At 46.0% G+C, this 19,372-nt stretch overlaps 1 protein-coding gene across 2 annotated transcripts in view; it reads right to left on the reverse strand.

Annotated features, from left to right (window-relative positions):
• Nucleotides 1-15,221, reverse strand: part of Ldlrad3 (low density lipoprotein receptor class A domain containing 3) — a 230,532-nt gene extending 215,311 nt beyond the window's left edge. For both annotated transcript variants that reach the window (XM_026404577.2, XM_077797474.1), the window contains exon 1: nt 15,147-15,221. In XM_026404577.2, coding sequence (XP_026260362.1) covers nt 15,147-15,192 — 46 coding nt within the window. In that variant the 5' untranslated portion in view covers nt 15,193-15,221. The remainder of the gene's footprint in view (nt 1-15,146) is intronic.
• Between the last annotated feature and the right edge of the window lie 4,151 nt (nt 15,222-19,372).

The raw sequence follows: 19,372 nt of genomic DNA on the forward strand, positions 1-19,372 counted from the left end.
TGAGTTTAAGCGGCCCACGTTAAAAACCTGGTAAGTCTGTGTGAGGCACATTTAAGTTTGTCATGGTATTCTCAGTTCTTTCGAGATCCTTGAAAGATTCCAGAATCTAAAGTGATGGCAAAGTATATATTTGAAAGCACTTAGGTTACTTTTACGATCGTTCAGGGTTTAATGGCCATTCAATCGTAGAGAACACCCATAAATAATTTCAAAACTGGGTGCTACACTCAACATGAAGGAATATAAGGTAGCCGCAGCTGTTTAAAAGCTGAGACTAATTCTGTACCGGGAGGGGAATATGTTAAGGGCTGTTTTTAGAAAAGGAGACTCGCTGGCTGGGCTTTGAAGGGTGAATCGGGAGCTCTCCTGAGAAACTGTCTACAGACACAGCCAGACAGCAAACACACCCCTAAGGCTGCATTTAGCTGTGGGGAAGGACCAGGCTGGGAGAGAGCATTCCTTCCCAGCCCAGCCGGCCAGACTGTTTGCTAAATACCCAAAAAGAGACAAGGGGCCTCTTGATCTGGACACCAGGCCAGGGTACAGGAGGCCTGATGCTGCCAGGAGGGGCAGGTTGCCTTGATTCCCTCTTGCAGCGTCCACCAGGGCCTTCGGGCACTGGCAAATGGATGGGAGGAGCCTGGGAAGTTGCTGCTTCCTCCAGAGTTTGGTTCCAGCCTTTGCCCACCTCAATTCCCAACCGGCCGGAAGAGGGAGAGGGTAGAGCGGCTTCTTCTCCACCAACCCTTGAAAACTGCTGCCGTAAAATTCAGGGGAAAAGTGGTGGATGAAAGAGTTTGGAAACGTAAGAGCCAATACTAGGCGATGGGCTTTGGAACAAAAAGCCATAATGACAGCAACAACCAGCCTGGCACCCAAGAGTCCTGACAGAACCCACAGGAGAAGGAGGGGACTCAACCGCAGACTGACCTCAAATCTCTGCCTCGTGGTGTCTGGGGGACACCTACAGCCAAATTTGGCTGAATTTAGAAAAATAAAGAAATGGCAGGCTGTGTCCAAGCCCCATGGCACCATTTATACTACCTACACACTACTAATTTGAACCATTCTGTTTCCTAAGAATCCTCTTTCCATGTAAGGTTTGTTCTTCTAGGGCAATTCTGTCTGCTAGAACTTTCTGCAGTGATGGACACGCTCTCCATCTGTGCTATCCAATATGGGAGCCACTCCTGAGCACCTGAAATGGGTCCCGTGTGGCTGAGAAACTGAAGTTTTCATTTTAATTTCATCTTAACTAAATTTAATTAACCACAGGTGTCTAGGGGCACCGTGTGACAGAGCCTAGGTCTGCAGTCCCCTTCGATGGCGTGCCCAGCATCTCACGACACTGATGAGGCAGCTCACCCCAGGAGTGAACGTTTGGTTAGCTCCCGTGTTCTGCCGCTCTAAACCATGCGGCCACCAAGACACCCACAGCCGTACCACTGTGTACATCCTAAACTACTTCCTTAGGAAGTGAAGTCGTGGAGTTGACAGGTAAATATGTCACTAGGCTCTTCCTGCATTTTAATACAACCTGCTCTCGACAACGACATGGACAGCATTCTGCCTTCTACCAGCTGTTTCCACGTCCTGGTGACCACCCTCACGAAGACATGAGCCAGGTAACATCACCCCCAAGGTACAGACAAGGACATGATCCATGAGAATGCTTGTCCCTGGCTTGACTGGGTTGGCTTCGTTTCAGTGAATGACACACCACATACACAAAGGTGGTTCCACAAGACCATGAGAGAGCGGAGAGATTTCCAGAGCCCGGTGACATGGACGGAGTACAACCCCCATCACTCACCTGTCTGTGGTGGCGCTGGTATAAACAAACCCACAGGCCTGCCAGTCACATAGAGTATGACAGACACACAATCAAGTACATCATCCCTGATGGTGCCAACCATCGACTATGGTACACAACAGTCCCATGGCTTAATGACCGGGGTACATGTTGTTCTGTGACCATCAGAGTGTACTTACACAAACCAAGATGGCTCTCAGGCCAGAGGCGATATGATTAATAGGGGGCGCTGTCACAGAGGGGGACCACTGCTGACTGAAATCTCACTGGGCAGTACATATATGTATTATACCTTCTAACCTGTGTTTCAATGTTCTCCTTCTCCTTATGCACTAACTATTAAACACCTTTCTGTAAAACAGTATGCAGTGTTACACCCTCAGCAGCCTCCCACGTGTCAAGTTACCGAATTCCTGGCTGCATCGGGAAACCCATCCAGGGACCCTCCCCTTCTAAGCCTGAGCGAGCTCTCTGTTATGTCTGCATGCAACCCACTGATGGAGCCTTTCTCAGAACTCACCCCGTCATGAAGCAGCACATGGCTCTATTTGTTCTCCCAGATTAATTTAATACAGAAAAATACTTATATTTCCCTTATATTCATAAGTGAAAAAAGCCAGACGTGAAATTATAGTCCATGTATGGATCAAAACTATAAAAATCCAATACAACAGTAAACCAATGTGTGAACAACCTCTGCGTTATGCTACCAGTCAATGTGATTCTTTTATCCAAATTTTTATTATACCTCTCATTACTACTGACAAATGACTAGCATTTGGTGAGCAATGGTAAAAGCTAAGTGGCTCACATACAGTATCACATTTAAAACAGCTCTAAGGGATAGGGACCATCGTGATCCCTACTGACCCATGAAGATGTAGAGGATTGGAAATGTTTGAGAGAGCTGCCCAAGGTCAAGGTGGGAGCTGGAATCTGAACCTGCCTGGTCCATGCTAAAGCCTATGTTCTCTGCCACCATGTCAGTCTCCTCCAACTTCACTGTGTTCCCCTGTCACTTGGGGATCTTGTTAAAATGCGGATTCTGATTCAGGAGATGCTGATGCTGTTGGTGGGTAGCCCACACAGCTCTCCAACCAAATCCACACTCTATCATCTTAAAAACAAAACACAAAAAACAAAACACTCCACTTAGCTAGGAAATTGATTTCTAATAATCTAAATAATGTCAAAGCTTAATAATAGAGAAAATCAAAAACACACTTTCCTTCTCCAAGTCCTTCTTTCCCAACCATATAGGAAGGCCCTGAAGGCTCCTGCCGGTTCTCACTAACAGATCCACCCCTGGGCAGCCACTGGTTTCAGGCTGACCACACTCAACTCCACGCTTCGTCAACCCCCTCATCTCATCAGCAGGGAGGATTTTATCCCCAAGGCTTCCCTGAGCCAATTCTTTGCAGATCCAGAGAACAGGTGCATGGGGAAAGACCCCTGGGGGCTCCCAGAGGGACCAGCCAGTTCCACTCCCCACTCTCAACTGTAGACACATCAGTGCCCTTTAGATCCCAGCATTTCCCTGTTCCCACAAGCTTTAAAAATAAAAAAAGCATTTAAACTATATTCTCTAAATATTTTAACCTTCCAAGCATTAGCTAATTGCACACTTAAAGAACCTTCAACACTTCCATCGTATTCACGATTCTTCCTGTCTGATATGTGGGATGATCAGATGTTTGTTGTTTAATGAACCATTTGCCATTTGTGATAACTCTGTTTATCTATATTAATGCTTAATGCTACGAAATTACTCTTCTGATACCATGAAAGTAGCCTTCGTATAATAAGATTTTATTTCCCTAACTTTTCGTTCTCTTTACGTCTCTTGGTTTTTACTAGGCCTCCCCAAAGAAACAGATAAATGTGGGTGGTTGTTTTTTTTTTTTTAAATAAGGGTTAATGACATTTCGTTTTGCATTTAGTGTTATAATTGATGTATTTATACCACCCTCCATTTCCCTCAAAGATTGTATTTATTGATGTGCTTCCTTCCCGAAATCCATTTGTGCGGGTACACCAGCAAATTTTTATTTCCTTTTAAACTTGAGCAGAAGAATACGTTTATTACTCTTTAATGTTTTAACGCTGATATTTTATAAAACAGAACTATTTTCATTTTTCCTCCTAGTAAGTTCTCCCACTCACTCGGTCAACTATGTAAACCCCCTTCAAGTGGAATCAAGGTGCTCAGCCGTTTTTCATTACGCTGTCAGAAACCTTCTTTATACGCCACATGTTAGCCTCATAACGTACCATCTAATTTATCACCCCATTTACAATTGCTATAATCCATTTCCCTCTCAAGGGCCTCTTTTTCTTTGTCTTTTTAAGCCAAGCATATCTCTTATAAAGATCTTTACAGGTCTTTGAAGATCAATGAGACTGTTCCAAAATCTGGAGTTGCTGCAACACTTTGTCACCCGAGGGCAAAGTTAGCTTAGGTCAGGTAAATGTCATTCACCCAGTTGTCTGACTCTGTCCTCAAGTGCTATTCTTCTTCAAAGTCAGTCTCCCATGAGTAGCTAACCTCCATTGCTTCCTCCAGGAAACCTACAGGAAACCCTATTGTGTGGCTGACCCGATGCCAAACACTAAATCAGGTGACGAGACAGACATCAAAGGACACAACAGACTCCACCTGCATCAGGAACTTCCATCACACGAGAAAGGAGAAGACAGCCTTTTTCTGTCCAGGATTGTTGCCGAGTCACACTTCCTAGGTCCTTTCAAAAGATACTGATATGGCCCACCATTTCTGGGAGGTGTTCTGTTCCCTGAATATATATTCCAACTTTTGATCATCTCTTTGCGCTGGTATGTTCAGTGTTCAAAAAAATAAACAATCTCTTTATATATTCAATATCTGTTAGCTTTTCTTGCACAGTCATTATCATTGACTTGGGTCATTTGGAAAAATGCATAAATGCATTTGGAAAACTCCAGATCTTTATCCTACCACATCACTGCTGCCTTCCGCGGGCGCCACCAATGGTTGTAGTCTCTCAGTCACGTCTGCAGGATGAGTTCCCTCTTTAACTGACACAGAATGTTCCACAGGCAAAAATCATTGTTTACAGTGTTATCCCTTTGACAGCACTTAGCATCAATTTGTAGCAGTTCTAGTTCATTCCCTGCCAGCTGGGCTCACAAGTTAGTATCATATTTTTTTTTTTTTTTTTTGGATGGGGGATTGAACTCAGGGGCACTTGACCACGAAGCCACATCCCCAAAGCCACATCCCCAGGCCTATTTTGTACTTTACTTAGAGACAGGTCTCACGGAGTTGCTTAGCACCTCGCTTTTTGCTGAGGCTGGCTTTGAACTCGTGATCCTCCTGCCCCAGCCTTCTGAGCTGCTGGGATGACAGGCATGAGCTACCCACTGCACCTGGCCACTATCATACTTTTTAATCAAACTTATGATCATGTGTTTATACATGTGTTTTTGGAATCCCTTATGCAGTTTTCTTCTGGTTTCTCTTCCTGAGCAGCAACCATTTTTATGGCTTCAGTCGAAATGAAAACCCTGTGTTGTTAATCACTCTTCCATCTTCCCCAAACTCCCTCATCTTATAGTTAAAAAAAAAAAAAAAAAAGTTAAATTTAGAACTTTCCAAACCATCATGAGGCTTCTCTAACGATGGAATTTCAAGTGTGACCAGGGCTCATTTTTCAGCCATTTCCAATTAGTGTAACGACTCCCAGAGAACACCGCTCTGATTCAAGGCTAAGGCTGAAGGGAAACGCTCCAGCGATGCCATCAAAGACCAGGCGCTTCGGACGCCCCCAACGACAACCACCCTGGGCCTTGTAATAAGGAGCAGGGATTTTTAACTCAATAAAATTAAAACACGCTTTGTGCTTTCGTTTCTCTGTGCCAACACACACACACTAGTGTCCCACTGCCACCTGGAGCGCTGGCACCGCAGGTTTGCGAGTCTTCTAAATCAAGTTATTCATAAACTCCACATCCCTCTGGCTCCCGGATGCCAAAGGCCTGTTCCAGAGTAAGCTAAGTGGCTGCTCTCCGTCTTTGTGGCCGGTCTCCAGGAAGGAGACAGCCCCGTCTGCACACTGTGCTGCCTGTCAAAAATCACACTTGGACTTGGGTGCCAGCAAATGCGCCCACATTATCACCGGTTATTCTCCTGAGATCACAATGACTCAACGAAAAGGAGAGTCTAGTTCCCAGTTCTCTGGAGAAATTCTGGGGTTCACTCCAGTGTGCCCAGGGTGAACGACACTTGCTAGATGAGGAGTAATACTTCCCCACCAGGCACCACTGCCCACAAGAGCTCTCTGCTTTGAGGGATCAAGACAGGACGTGAAGCCCTGCATCTTCTTCAAGCTCTGCCTGAAATGCTTGCCTGCCCCAACACCTTTCATCAGATGGCAAAAACTTACCCCATTCCAGCCTCAGCTCAGGGTCAGAAGGGAATTTTTTTGAAAGATTTTTAAATTTCTCTTTTTATAGGAGGCATTATCATCCGCACTCTTAGTTTTGCTTTAAAAATCTATTTCTAGACTTTGGAAACAGTGGGTCCTTCTCTATGGCACCCAGTACTCTTTGAGAAACACACTGACTACCAATAGATGGCTTTCGATTGCTCATTCCAGATGGTGAGCATTTTTTCATGTACTTATTGATTGATTGCATGTCCTCCTCTGAGAAGTGTCTGTTCAGGTCCTTGGCCCATTTATTGATTGGGTTATTTGTAATCTTATTGTCTAATTTTTTGAGTTCTTTGTATATTCTGGTTATTAGGGCTCTATCTGAAGTGTGTGGAGTAAAGATTTGTTCCCAGGATGTAGGCTCCCTGTTTATCTCTCTTATTGTTTCTTTTGCTGAGAAAAAACTTTTTAGTTTGAGTAAGTCCCATTTGTTGATTCTAGTTGTTAACTCTTGCGCTATGGGTGTCCTATTGAGGAATTTGGGGCCCGATCCCACAGTATGTAGATCATAACCAACTTTTTTTCTATCAGATGCTGTGTCTCTGATTTAATATCAAGCTCCTTGATCCATTTTGAGTTAACTTTTGTGCATGGCGAGAGATAGGGATTCAGCTTCTTTTTGATGCAAATGGATTTCCAGTTTTCCCAGCACCATTTGTTGAAGATGCTATCCTTCCTCCATTGCATGCTTTTAGCCCCTTTATCAAATATAAGATAGTTGTAGTTTTGTGGATTGGTTACTGTGTCCTCTATTCTTACCATTGGTCCACCCGCCTGTTTTGGTACCAGTACCATGCTGTTTTTGTAACTATTGCTCTGTAGTATAGTTTGAAGTCTGGAATCGCTATACCGCCTGATTCACACTTCCTGCTTAGCATTGTTTTTGCTATTCTGGGTCTTTTATTATTCCATATGAATTTCATGATTCTTTTATCTATTTCTACAAGAAATGCTGTTGGGATTTTGATTGGCATTGCATTGAACTTATAGAGAACTTTTGGTAATATCACCATTTTGATGATGTTGGTTCTGCCTATCCATGTCGATTGCTCATTCCAACGAAATATTTCCATGAAAGGGGAAGAAAATTCTCTCCATCATTAATATATTCAAAGGCAATTCTTGTGGTGCTAAATAATTGGTTTATTGATGTTACTGTTTCTTTTAATAAATCAAGCCTCTGCAAAGGCCAATTTAAATGCTCATAAGGATAAGTTCTCCACACAGGGGGAATGGCAGAAAACCATTCTCAACCTACCAAAGATAGACCACCGGAATAAAGCCAATTTTGGATCCCCCCCCACTCCAATGGCTCTCTAACAGATCATTGCATCTCACTCAATACATCAATACGACAGTAGTATCCAATGATGGAATTCTCTAGAACAACCCAGACAATACGCTTCCTCTTCTAACAAACAAGAAACAACAAAGGAACAGAGCCAGCGGTTAAAAGCACAGATTTCAGGTTGTGCAGACGCAAACACCAACTACGCAGCCACTGGAACTTGCTGAGGGCTTGGGGGAAATGCCTTCACCTCTTAGTTTCCTCCTCTGTAAGATGGCAGAGCACTTGACCAGTTGAGTAAACTACATATCCCAGAAAGATGTTATCAAAGCTGCTTTCCAAAGAATGGGTAGATACAGAAAAGCTAAAAGAAATACAGCTAAGAAGACTCACCTTTGATATTAACATCACCCACATCCAGATGGGCCTAATGGCCAACAGCAACTTCTGCCAGCACAGGACAGGAGGAAGCTGAGTTACTGGTCACTGGTGGGGCTTGGGTGGACCTGGTCACATCCATTTCTGTGTTATCACTTCTGTCAAGTTGGGAACATTGTTTGGCTGCCCTGGCTGGACACACACTGCTGTTTAGAATGTCTATTTAAGGATGATGCTTAAATACGGCATGGAAATGAAAAATCATTTTGTAGGAAAATGGTCAACTTGATAATAGTGAAGTAAATATCTATGACTGGATGAGTACAACTCCACCTCTTCTCGAAAAGCAGGAGCCAAGCACTGTAAGAGACCTAAAAGAGAAAGATACAAAGAGCGACGCTGTACCACTGCTATTCCTGCCTCAGAAACACGCACGAGATAGAGACAGAAGGTGCACCATGCATGAGCCAAGCAGAACAAGCAAAGGTGAGAAACTGCTAAGCGCTCTGGAGTAACAGAGACATCTGAAAAACAGGGGCAGGTGACCGAGCCATGTGGCTCAAGGAACAACTGATAAAATACAACAGTTCAGTTGAAAAAAAAAACTACCACTGTGGACAGGTATGAGCTGATTGAATTATGTCCCTCAATGTGCATGTGTATTTACACATCCATCCATCTGAAGGCTGAAGTGAGACAGTGAGATAGATAGACAGATAGATAGATAGATAGATAGATAGATAGATAGATAGATAGATGGATGGATGAAAGAGGAGAGAAGTGTAAAAGGAAGAGAAAGGAAGATTTGTAATATTTTATCATCCTTTCTTCTGTTTTGTTTCAATTCTGTATAATGAGCAGGTACTCAGTGTACTATTTTGGTGGTGTTTTTAATTTGAGAAGATTACAACAAAATAATACCTGTACAGTGCTTGGCACTCTGCCAAACAGAGCAAACCTTCACTGAGAAGCGAGAAATGTGACACATACATTGAACACAGGATCCCAGGCCCCAAGAAGTGCACAATCTAGTGGGATCTGCACTAAGAGAGGTAAGAGCTTGTGTGTGTGTGTGTGTGTGTGTGTGTGTGTGTGTGTGTAAAACTAGGTCATCCTTCTGTATCTACCTGCAGGGTCCACACCTGTGGATTCAACCAACCACAGATCAAAATTATTGGGGAAAAAATTTCATCTGTACTGTACATATACAGACTTTTCTTGTCATTTTTCCCGAAACAACATAGTGTTTATACATAGCATTTACACTGTGTTAGATATCATAGAGTCATGTAGAGATGATTTAAAGTATATGGGATAACCACCTAGATTCTATTCAAATACCGTTAACACTTTACACAAGGGACCGTGAGCATCAGTGGATTTGGGTATCCAAGGCAGATCCTGCAACCAATTCTCAAAGATAATGGGTGATGACTGTATACATACATACATAACATGTCTGACCATAAGTTAAAGAAGGCTGTGGTCCACATGCCACAGAAGAAATTACTCAAATCTCAGAAGTCTCAAGTCAGAAGACTTTCAGAACGCCAACACCCATACCTGGACATTTTATCTGGAAAGTTAAAGCAGCCAGCTAGGACCTATGTTATCAGCTCTGGAACCTGTTCAAAAAATGATGTATGGACTGAAAATCTGCAAACACCGGGGGTCCATATGTGCCGGGAATTGTGACATCTGCGTAGCTCTGTGCCCACCAAAGTCCCCAAGATTCTCACATTTAGAAATTCCCTCAAGGTTCACGGGTGGAGGGGGTGGGGAGCACCTCTACAATCCCCAGAGAACCATAAAAGCCAGTAAACAATCTCACACCCATCAGTGGATCACTGGGTTCTTCCAGGGCAAAGATCAGGTTCTGCACAGGTTTGCACTTCTAGAGCACAACACAGGGCCTGGGTGGGGCAGAGCTGGTATCACACCAGAAGCAAGAGGGTTTAAGAAGAATTTTCAGCCAGGCCTGGTGGCACATGCCTGTAATCCCAGCGGCTCCAGAGGCTGAGGCAGGAGTTCAAAGCCAGCCTGCAACAACAAAGCACTCAGCAACTCAGTGAGACCCTGCCTCTAAAGATAAGACAAAGCCAGGCTGGGAATGTGGCTCAGAGGTCCAGTACCCCCAAGATCAATCAACCAGTAACTGCCCCCCCCCCAAAAAAAAAGAACTTTCTAGTTACTCAAAGACAAAAAGGATAATGATAACCACATGTTTGGGAAGCCAGAGCTCCTTTTCAGAGTAGGCTTTTGGAAAGAGGCAAAGGCACCTGAACTGAGACCATGTTCCCCTCTTCCCATGAAGCCCAATGTCCCCCTCTGGGTCCTGCAAATTCATGCCCAAAGATGAAGGCGGCAGAGAAGAGAAAAGGAAGGGGAAAAGACTCAAGGAAGACTGGGAGAGAACAAGACTTTCCCCACCACCTGCAGAACCCCCGGCCTCCTATAGCCTTCTGATGGCCTGGAGGAGGAATCCGGAGGGAAAGAACAATCACTACTCTGTGGACCCGGGAACTTCCCGGGGAAAGATTTCAACACTCCAACTCCCCAGGCAAACTCGGAGGTAGCTTGTTCTTTTCTGGCCCCAGGCCCCACCAGGTGGCTTCGGATGGCAGTGGCCACCTGCCTGTTACCTCTTTCCCAGCACATGTCTCTCTCAAGGGAACCAAACTGCAGGCAAAAATTCCAGAAGTTTCACTACAGTAAAAGGAAGAACGGAGGGTGGGTGCTGAGGGCATTTCTAGGTTAAGAATGTGTTTTCACCCTGAACTTGTGTGGCTGCAGAAACAAAGCAGAGGCCCCATGGCCCCTTGGGAGTAGAGCGCTCTGATGACCCACTGCACTCAGAAGGCAGTTTTAAGGAAGGCAGCAAAGAATAGCAAGGAGGCTTGCCCCCACCATATGAGGGATTCTCAACCAGGGGTGAGATGGCAATGTCTGGGGACAATCTTGGTGGTCAAAACTGCAGGGAAGAGGGACTGCTATTGGCATCTAGAACCAGTGATGCTGAAGGAAATCCTACAATGCCCAGGCTGGCCCCACAGCAGGAGCTCTGTAGTCCTAAATGTCAGCAGTTCCAAGGCTGAAAAACCCCACACTAGACGAACCCACCTCCCAGCTCCTGCCACCATCGAAACAAATCCAACAATCCTACCTCAAAAGAAAATTTGCTGTCCCTCGGACTGAGCAGCTACCTTACCCCAGGAGTCCACTTCTGGTAAGCAAATTCCACATCAAGCATCAAGCACCATCTTCAATATCTGGCTGATTTCCTAAACACGCTCATTTAAGGATACTCCCCAGGACCCAAGTGAGTAGATTCTTTTGAATCCAAGGGAAGAAAGGGGAGTGCACACACACGCAGGAGCCACCATTTCTTAAAAAATAATCTCCCTGGGTGTCAGGTAAAGGCACTGACCAAAAATAAAACTAAATAAATAAATAAATCGAACTACAGTTAGAATGGCTCAGACAGCTCCAACACAGTTCACAGAGAGAGAGAGCGAGAGAGAGAGAGAGAGAGAGAGAGAGAAACTTGATGAAAACCAAAAATACATTTGTCCCTGGAGCTTTCCCATAGCTAAAAACAGTTCCGTTGCTCTAAGATGCTTCCATGGCATATAGTTATCTTTGATATTTATGTATAAAATGTCATAAACATATAACAAACGGAGAAATACCAATAGAGAGTTGGATGAATAAAAATGACCCCCTATGTAAGCACCACTGCGGTCCAGCAAGGGGACCTGGCGTGCAGTGTCTTTCCTCCAGGCTTTCCAACCAGGGACACAGAAGAGAGCCCTCAGTTATTCTGACCAAGTTCCAACATGACTCAAGGACTGAGATTTATTTTATGTACTTGCCATGCATGGCAACATGTCCTCCGGAGAAAGCTTAGGCCTCAGTCGAATGTGTTCAGAGCAGCGACCTCAAAATGACCAGATTTGGGAGGACGATGAGGACCATGTTAATTCATAAAGATCTCTGGAAGACCAGGCCAGCAGCACCAATACTGGAATCTTGGGAATGGTGGGGAAAGACCAGGTGGGGCCCAGAGAAGCCAGAGGAGTTAAAATCTAACTCAGCACTCACCTTCCCGTGGTGCTCTGGGAATTATTGATTGCTCCCGAACCATCAAACATAGATAGTCCTGCTACGTGACCTCAGTGCAAAAACTCAACAAGACAGTGTGTTTATGGTGGCAAGCAGAGCTTCTCACACACAGGAGATGCACCAAAAATACTGGGTTCCCTTTTCTCCCTTGCCCACACACAAACAGGCAAAGTGATAAAGGTCAGGACTTTCCAGTGAAATCATTTCACTATAAATATTCCTGATGCCTCAAAGTCTCTTAAGATGTTTTGGGAAGGTGACAATACAAGCCCACTGTCAACTTATCCTGATCCAGGACCCAGAATTTTACCACCCCACCCTCTCCTACTCACATCCCTGTCCCTCCCCCAGCCTATGGCACAGCAAATGGCCCAGTGGGCTATCAGGAAAAAACACCTCACACCCCACTAGGAAGGCCCCGTCACACCTCTTTGAAGATGAAAAGCAGCAAGGTGTGTTTATTTGTACTCTGGGTGCACGGTCTCATCTACCCCGGGTTGGGCTGTGCTGGGCCTTGTAACTACTTAGCTAATTAAAAAATAAATCAAAATGACCCCTCATGCCATGAAGCAGCTCTTTCCAGGAGAAAAGGTCAATACCCACACTCCCAGGAGCACACAGAGGGGGGAAAGGGAGCCTTTTCACTGACAGAAGGGGAATGTCAGGGAGACTCGGCAAAGGTCACCCAGGAGGAGGCCGCCCATCCATCTGGCATGGCCACCATCAGAAATGGCTCGAGGCACACACTTAAACCCACCAAGTCCACACACATGCAGGAAAACTGGACATCAGACACTGTGACTGGGGCTGAGCTCTCTAGCAGGATACATTAAAATATAATAACCGAAATCAATGTTTCATTTCCCTAACACAAACAATTAAAACAAAGGAAGAAACAAACACACACATACACACACACACACACACACACAGAGGATGAAAGCGTCTGAGAAGGTTCCTGAACAACAAAGGGTTCTCAATTGCTTCTGGAATGCATGTGGCCTTCCAGCCTCACAAAGACCCAGGGCTCAGACTGGGGCTCAACTTTGACCTCAACTTTCTTTTTACAGACTCTCAAAAGGAGGCAAAAATCCAAAGTCTGGCTTTTACAATCTCTCTTGTTTTATCAAATTCTCAGAAGAGCACTGAAGTATAGGGTATGTATGGGATAGGTTAGGGTGTCTGGTCTGGCTATGAACCCCAACACTGGGAAAAATGACCAGCCCTGCTTCTGGCAACATGTGGGTCAAAATGGAACTCATGTTTAAAAGATGATGCTTAATGTAAAATGAAAAATGCACACTCCAACCCACCTAGACGTTTCCTGTAAAACAGCAACCACACAGGTAATGCAGAGCCCACAGATAATGGACAACCTCCACCAGGGGACAGTTGGGCTGTTCCTTCCCTCCCCCTAGTACCCTCCCACTACGACTATTTTATTTATTTTAGCTCTGTGCTATATGTACACACATACTACATAATCATTGCTGCTAGGGAGGGACACAATTACCTTCCCAATGTTTTCTAGAGACATAGATTCAACTCAAGCAACCCAGTACCAACTGGAGACGCAACAAATAACAGTGTCCACTGACCCACTAGCTATACACACAGGAGAGTCCAGACTGTCCTTCGGTATTATCAAGGGATACGCCTCAACTGTGAGAATCAAGTATATGACTCCAGGCCTGTCTTCATATCTGAGATGCCCTGGAAATGGGTCTGCCCTGGAAATGGGCCTCCAAATAATTCACACCTGCTGGCAGATGCCCAACACCCCTCAGAACTCTTTCCTCAAAGTGGCCAATAGCTCGGGGAAAACACGGCACCTTGACCCAAATCTGGTTTTAACCCACAGCAGCCACAGCAGGTCCAGCCCCTCACTGGAAGTGGAATAAACCCGCAGATGTCTAAATGGAGTCTCAGAGGAGTGGGGATGATGTCATAGGTGTGGGGCGGGGGTTCGAGGGCTGCCCAGCAGATTCTGATGATGGTCAGAGCCCAGGACTGCTAGGAAAGGCGCAGACTTCCCTTCAAAGCACTTACATCTCCAAGGGACAGCTCAGAATAGAGTGTCTTCCCCCAACCAGCACATCACCAGACACATCTCAACAGGCAAGTTGCTAGAAGCATTTGGTAAAAATCACACAAATTAGAGATGAGTATGGTACAAATGCTGGACGAGCAGCTTTCTGCTTAAGAAAACTCCTGGGCCCTATCACCCACTTTCTGGGCATCAGCTGCCCCGAAATAAACATGGGGGGGGGGGCAAAAGCGGGGCGGGGCACCGAGGAGGGGCTGCTGACAGCTGAGGCAGGCGGGCAGGGGCTGAGGAGGAAGGGCTCCAAGCTGGAATTCGGAGCGTGCCCACATCAGCAGAAAAGTTCCTGGGAACAGCACGCTATCTGGGAGGAAAGGAGGCTCGCTGCTCTCCCGGCCCTCAGGATACACAGGCCAGAGCCCCGGGGACAAACGACTTAAATCAAGGTCGGGTTCCCAGGGTGAGTGGAGAGAGCTAATAATTCCCAGGTCCGGCCCTGCTTCATCTCACTCTGCCCAAACCAAACCCGGTCCCAGGGAGGAGAGGGAGGAAGCGGCGATGGCCCGCGCGCGGTGCAAGTGGGGAGACTGAGGCACCGGTCCACGCCGGAGACTCCGGGAGAGGCCCTGGGGAGGGCAGCACGGCACCGAGTGCCCGGGCGTCTGGGAAGACGCGATCAGGGCAGAGTTCTCCCTTCCCCTCCCCTCCTCCGCTCCCCAACACACACAACACACTCACAGACACACTCGAGCTACGCCCAATCCGGGCGGCCGCCGGGCTCCCCGCGCGGGGCTGCACACAAAGCCCCGCCCGCGTACAGCGACACACGCCACCCGGCGCGCTCGCCCACACAATAGCACCGCGCGCACCCCGCGCGGCCCCTCGGCGGGGTCCCGGCCAGCTCGGCGCCGGGGTCCGCCCTCCGCGCACACCCACGCCCGCAGCCACGGCCCGCGCGCGGGGAGACGACGCGATCGCGCCCGGCCACCGGCCCGCGCCCCGCGGCAACTTCGCCGCGCGCCCCCCACTCACCCGCGGCGCTGCTCAGCAGCAGGCACAGCGGCCCCAGCAGCCACATGGCGTGGCCGCCGCTCCCGCTGCCCGGCGCCGTCGCTGCCCCCGCGGCCTCGGCGCTGACCCCGCCCCTCGCGCCGGCCCCGCCCTCTGCCGGCCCGCCCCCCGCCCCTCCGGCCAGGCTCCCAGAAGTTTTGCCAGCGCCGGGCTGCGCGTCGCAGCCCGCGTCCCGCCCGGTGTCCCCTCTCCAAGGGGCCGCGGAAGGGGCCCCGCAGGGTCCGACCTTTCGCTGCTCGCTGCCTCCGCCGTCTCATCGCGGGGACCTCCTCACTGGCCTGGCTCTGCGCTCTGCTCGGGTTTCTCCCCCTTGCCTCCTCTTTTTTCCCTACATCTTCCGAGGATGAGGCGCTCGCCATCTCCCCAGACCCTCAACTTGAGTTCTTTACTCAACTACAAAAGAAGTGCACTTCAGGGAGGAAAAGAAAAAGTTGGAACAAAGAGCCAGTGCTTCTGAGAAAATATGTAGTTTATTTTTAGTAGTGTGGAATACAACCAGTGCTTTTCAAACTTTAAGATGCATCAGACACACACTCGGGGACTTAGTCGAAACGCTGATTCTGATTCGGTAGGTCTGGTGTAGGGTCTGAGATTTTGCATTTCTAATAAGCTCCCGAGTGATAAGCTCCCAAGTGATTCAGAGGCATATGGTGCTGGAGCCACAGGTGGAGTGAGAAGCTAAGACCCTGTGTACACAATGTGGCCACGTGGGTTATTTCACCAGCCTGGTGTCCATCTTGACCAGGGGAATGTTTGGGCCCGAATTTGCAGAAAAGGAAGGTAAATATAAAGGCAAACCACACAGATGCCCAAAGATCAGCTGCTCCAAGCAATTGGAGCTTTCAAATTGCCCTGGTGAAAAGTCCCAAAGGATTTAGATGACAAGAATAAACAGGACAACACTTCTGTGCTCCAGTCTCCTCCCACCCTAAAAAAAAAAAAAAAAAAAAAAAGAGAGAGAGAGAGAGAGAAAAAGAAAAGAAGGAAAAGAACAAAGGGGGAAAAAAACTAGTGCAAATATTGTAATTGCCAAGAACTAAAAAACAACCCAAATAAATTTTCCAAATGTCCATTAATCCAAAAGCAAGTGGACTCATAAATTGCAATATATCATTTAATGCAGCAATGTGGTTGAATTGCAAAAGATGCTAAAAAGAATTTAGCCACAAAGAGTTGCATCTTATATTTTATGTATAAGACATATGTGGGGGCCAAAAGAAACACAAAATTTGGAGGGCCAAAATCAGAACAGTAGTTACCAGTGAGGTGGGGGGAGGGGCGAGTACAAAGGGACAGTGGGACTCTTCTGTGTCTACATATTTGTGAAAACTTATAAAACTGCATCCCTAAACTCCACCCCTAAAAAGGGTGAAATTTTTCTGTGTATAAATTGTCCCTGTCTGGAGGAGTCAAGAAGGTGTGGGTGCTGAGGCTTACTGATCACTTATGTGGAACTTATAAAAGATTCCTGCATCCATTGCACTAGAGACAGCTTCAAGGATGCTGAGATTCGATGACTTTATTTTTTAATTGCCTGTTGTAGTGTGGAAATGTGAAGGCTAATGTAGATCAGGCCAAAATTTAAAAATATCAATGATGGCTCAAGGTTACAAGAAAATGTGATGTGATGTGGGAAAATTCAGCAAGTTTTATTTCACAAAGTAGTTTGTCAAGTATGAAAGACATAAATAAATTTTCCAAAAGTTTAACATTTGGAAGTTTTATCCTGGGACTGGTGAACACTAAGGAGACCATTCTGTGGGTTTCCGGGAATTTTATGCAAAATTTTGAGCATATGTGGGCATTTGCATTTTGCCAGAAAGGATATTGAGAGGAGGCCCCCTCAACTTTGATAACAGTACCCAAGGATGCAAGTAATTTCTCCTATTGCTGCTCATTTTCCTGCTAACATTAGGAATATGGAAAGTCAGTGGAGTTGATCCAGAGCTGTTCTTGCTTCCTTAGGTTCCTCTAAGCACAAGAATTCTGGGAACAATTTAGTGTGCCTGTCTCCACAGGCCCCCACCATGTCTCCTTTGTCTTCCTCCCTCTCTGCCTTTCTCTCTCTCCTCTCTCACACATGCACATGGGTGTATGGACACACACACACACACACACACACACACACACACACACTACACCACACTTCTTTTCAATATACTAGTGTCTTTGAAATAATTTAGACACAGATAAATCCCTCTTTAAGTTCAATTGCTGTTTTTATACTAAATCATTCCAAACCTCCTCACCATATATATACCTGGCAGGAAGTATAACTATTATTATGGGGGGGAGTCGATAAGGGGGTGCCAGGGATTGAACTCAGGGGCACTCGACCACTGAGCCACATCCCCAGCCCTATTTTGTATTTTATTTAGAGACAGGGTTTCAGTGAGTTACTTAGTGCCTCGCTTTTGCTGAGGCTGGCTTTGAATTCGTGATCCTCCATTGTGTACTGTGTAAATCAGGGCAAACATATCTATCTCCTAAACAACGATCATTTCTTTATGGTGAAAACATTCAAAATTCTTTCTTCTGGCTCTTTAAAAACACATATACAGTAAACTATCATTTGAAACCAATTTTTTTACAGGGTAAGTATCCCTAACCTGAAAGTTAAAATCTGAAATGCTCCAAAAGCCAAACAATTTTTTTATGTGCGTGTGGTGCTGGGGATTGAACCCAGGGCCTTGTACATGTAAGGCAAGCACTCTACCAAGTAAGCTATACCCCCAGCCCCACACCAAAACTCTTTGAGTGTTGACATGATACCACCAATGGAAAATTCCACAAATTATTTAAAAATATTGTATAAAACCACCTGTGGGCTCCGTGTATAAAGTATATATGAAGCAAGTGAATTTGGTGTTTAAACTTGGGTCATGTCCCCCTAGGTATCTCATTATGTACGTGCAAAAATTCCAAAATCTAAAAAATTCTGAATCTCAGACACCTGTGGTACCAAGCATTTCAAATACGCCATATCAACCTGTGCCTTACCACTCTCCTCTCTCCTCTTCCCTGGCTCTTTACAAGTCCATCAGAAGCACAACACACTTAGTATCCAGGGAGTGTCATAGGTTCCAGTGCTAATTGTGTTCAGGTTCTTTGAGCTAATAGTCAACTTTTTTTTTAAGGTTGGTTTAATTAAAAAAAAAAAAAAAAAAAAAAAAAAAAAAAACAGAATATTTCATGTCTCTTATTTACCAAAAGGCAGACACAGGGACCTTGACTGTGAGCTGCTAATGGCTCTCTGTCACCAAAGGAAGGAAGGAAGAATTTTCTCTCTCTCTGTGGTGTTCGATATAATGCTCTGTGGCTCCCTACATTTTCTCATTTATTCCTCAGAACAGCCCCAGTCACACTAGCCTTTCTGTAAAATGAGGATAATAAGAACACTGGCCCTTAGGGGTGCTGTCAGAATAAAAAGAGATAGGGTATGTAACCTCTTTGGCACAGTGCCTTATGCACAGGAATTGCTCAAGAGAAATTAGCTGTTATTGTGGTATGACTCACCCGGCCAGAACCCCACTGTGATAGGCAGCCTCCAAGATGGTTCTCAAAGACCTTCCTGTGCTGAATGCAACTGTCCTACATGACCAATGGATACTGTGGAAAGAACAGTGGGTCACTTCTATGGCTGGGTCACAAAGGACATGGTGGTTTCTTCCTTGCTGTCTTTGATCACTTGCTCTGAAAGAAACCAGCCACCATGCTATGGGGATGCACAAGCCGCCCCGTGCACAGGTCTCCTGAGAAGGAACTGATGTTCATGGCAGCTCACCGTCCATCAGAGCCAACCATCTGGGCAGTAGATCCTCCAGGCCAGCCTAGCCTTCAGAAGACAACCCTCAGCCAACATGTACCTGACTTTCACGTGAGCTGTGATGGAACCCCCTGACCCACAGGAACTGACAGATAATAAATGTTCAGTGTTGTTTTAGGTCACTAATTTTTGGGATAATTCTCCATGCAGCAGAAGCTAACTAGCAAATCTCCCTTCAAGGTCATCCATAGGGTCGACTTAAAGATTCATAGAACCTTTTCAATTAGTAAACAAATGGGAAACACTGAGACTTTCCCCCAGTGCAGAGTAAGCCCTCTGTAGATGCTAGTTTTGTTACTGTCATTTCCTCTGTTCCTAAGCACCTAAAACCCAGACCTTTCAAACATTCAAACAAAAGCAT

The sequence above is a fragment of the Urocitellus parryii genome, chromosome 4, assembly GCF_045843805.1.
Source record: "Urocitellus parryii isolate mUroPar1 chromosome 4, mUroPar1.hap1, whole genome shotgun sequence".
Lineage (NCBI taxonomy): Eukaryota > Metazoa > Chordata > Mammalia > Rodentia > Sciuridae > Urocitellus > Urocitellus parryii.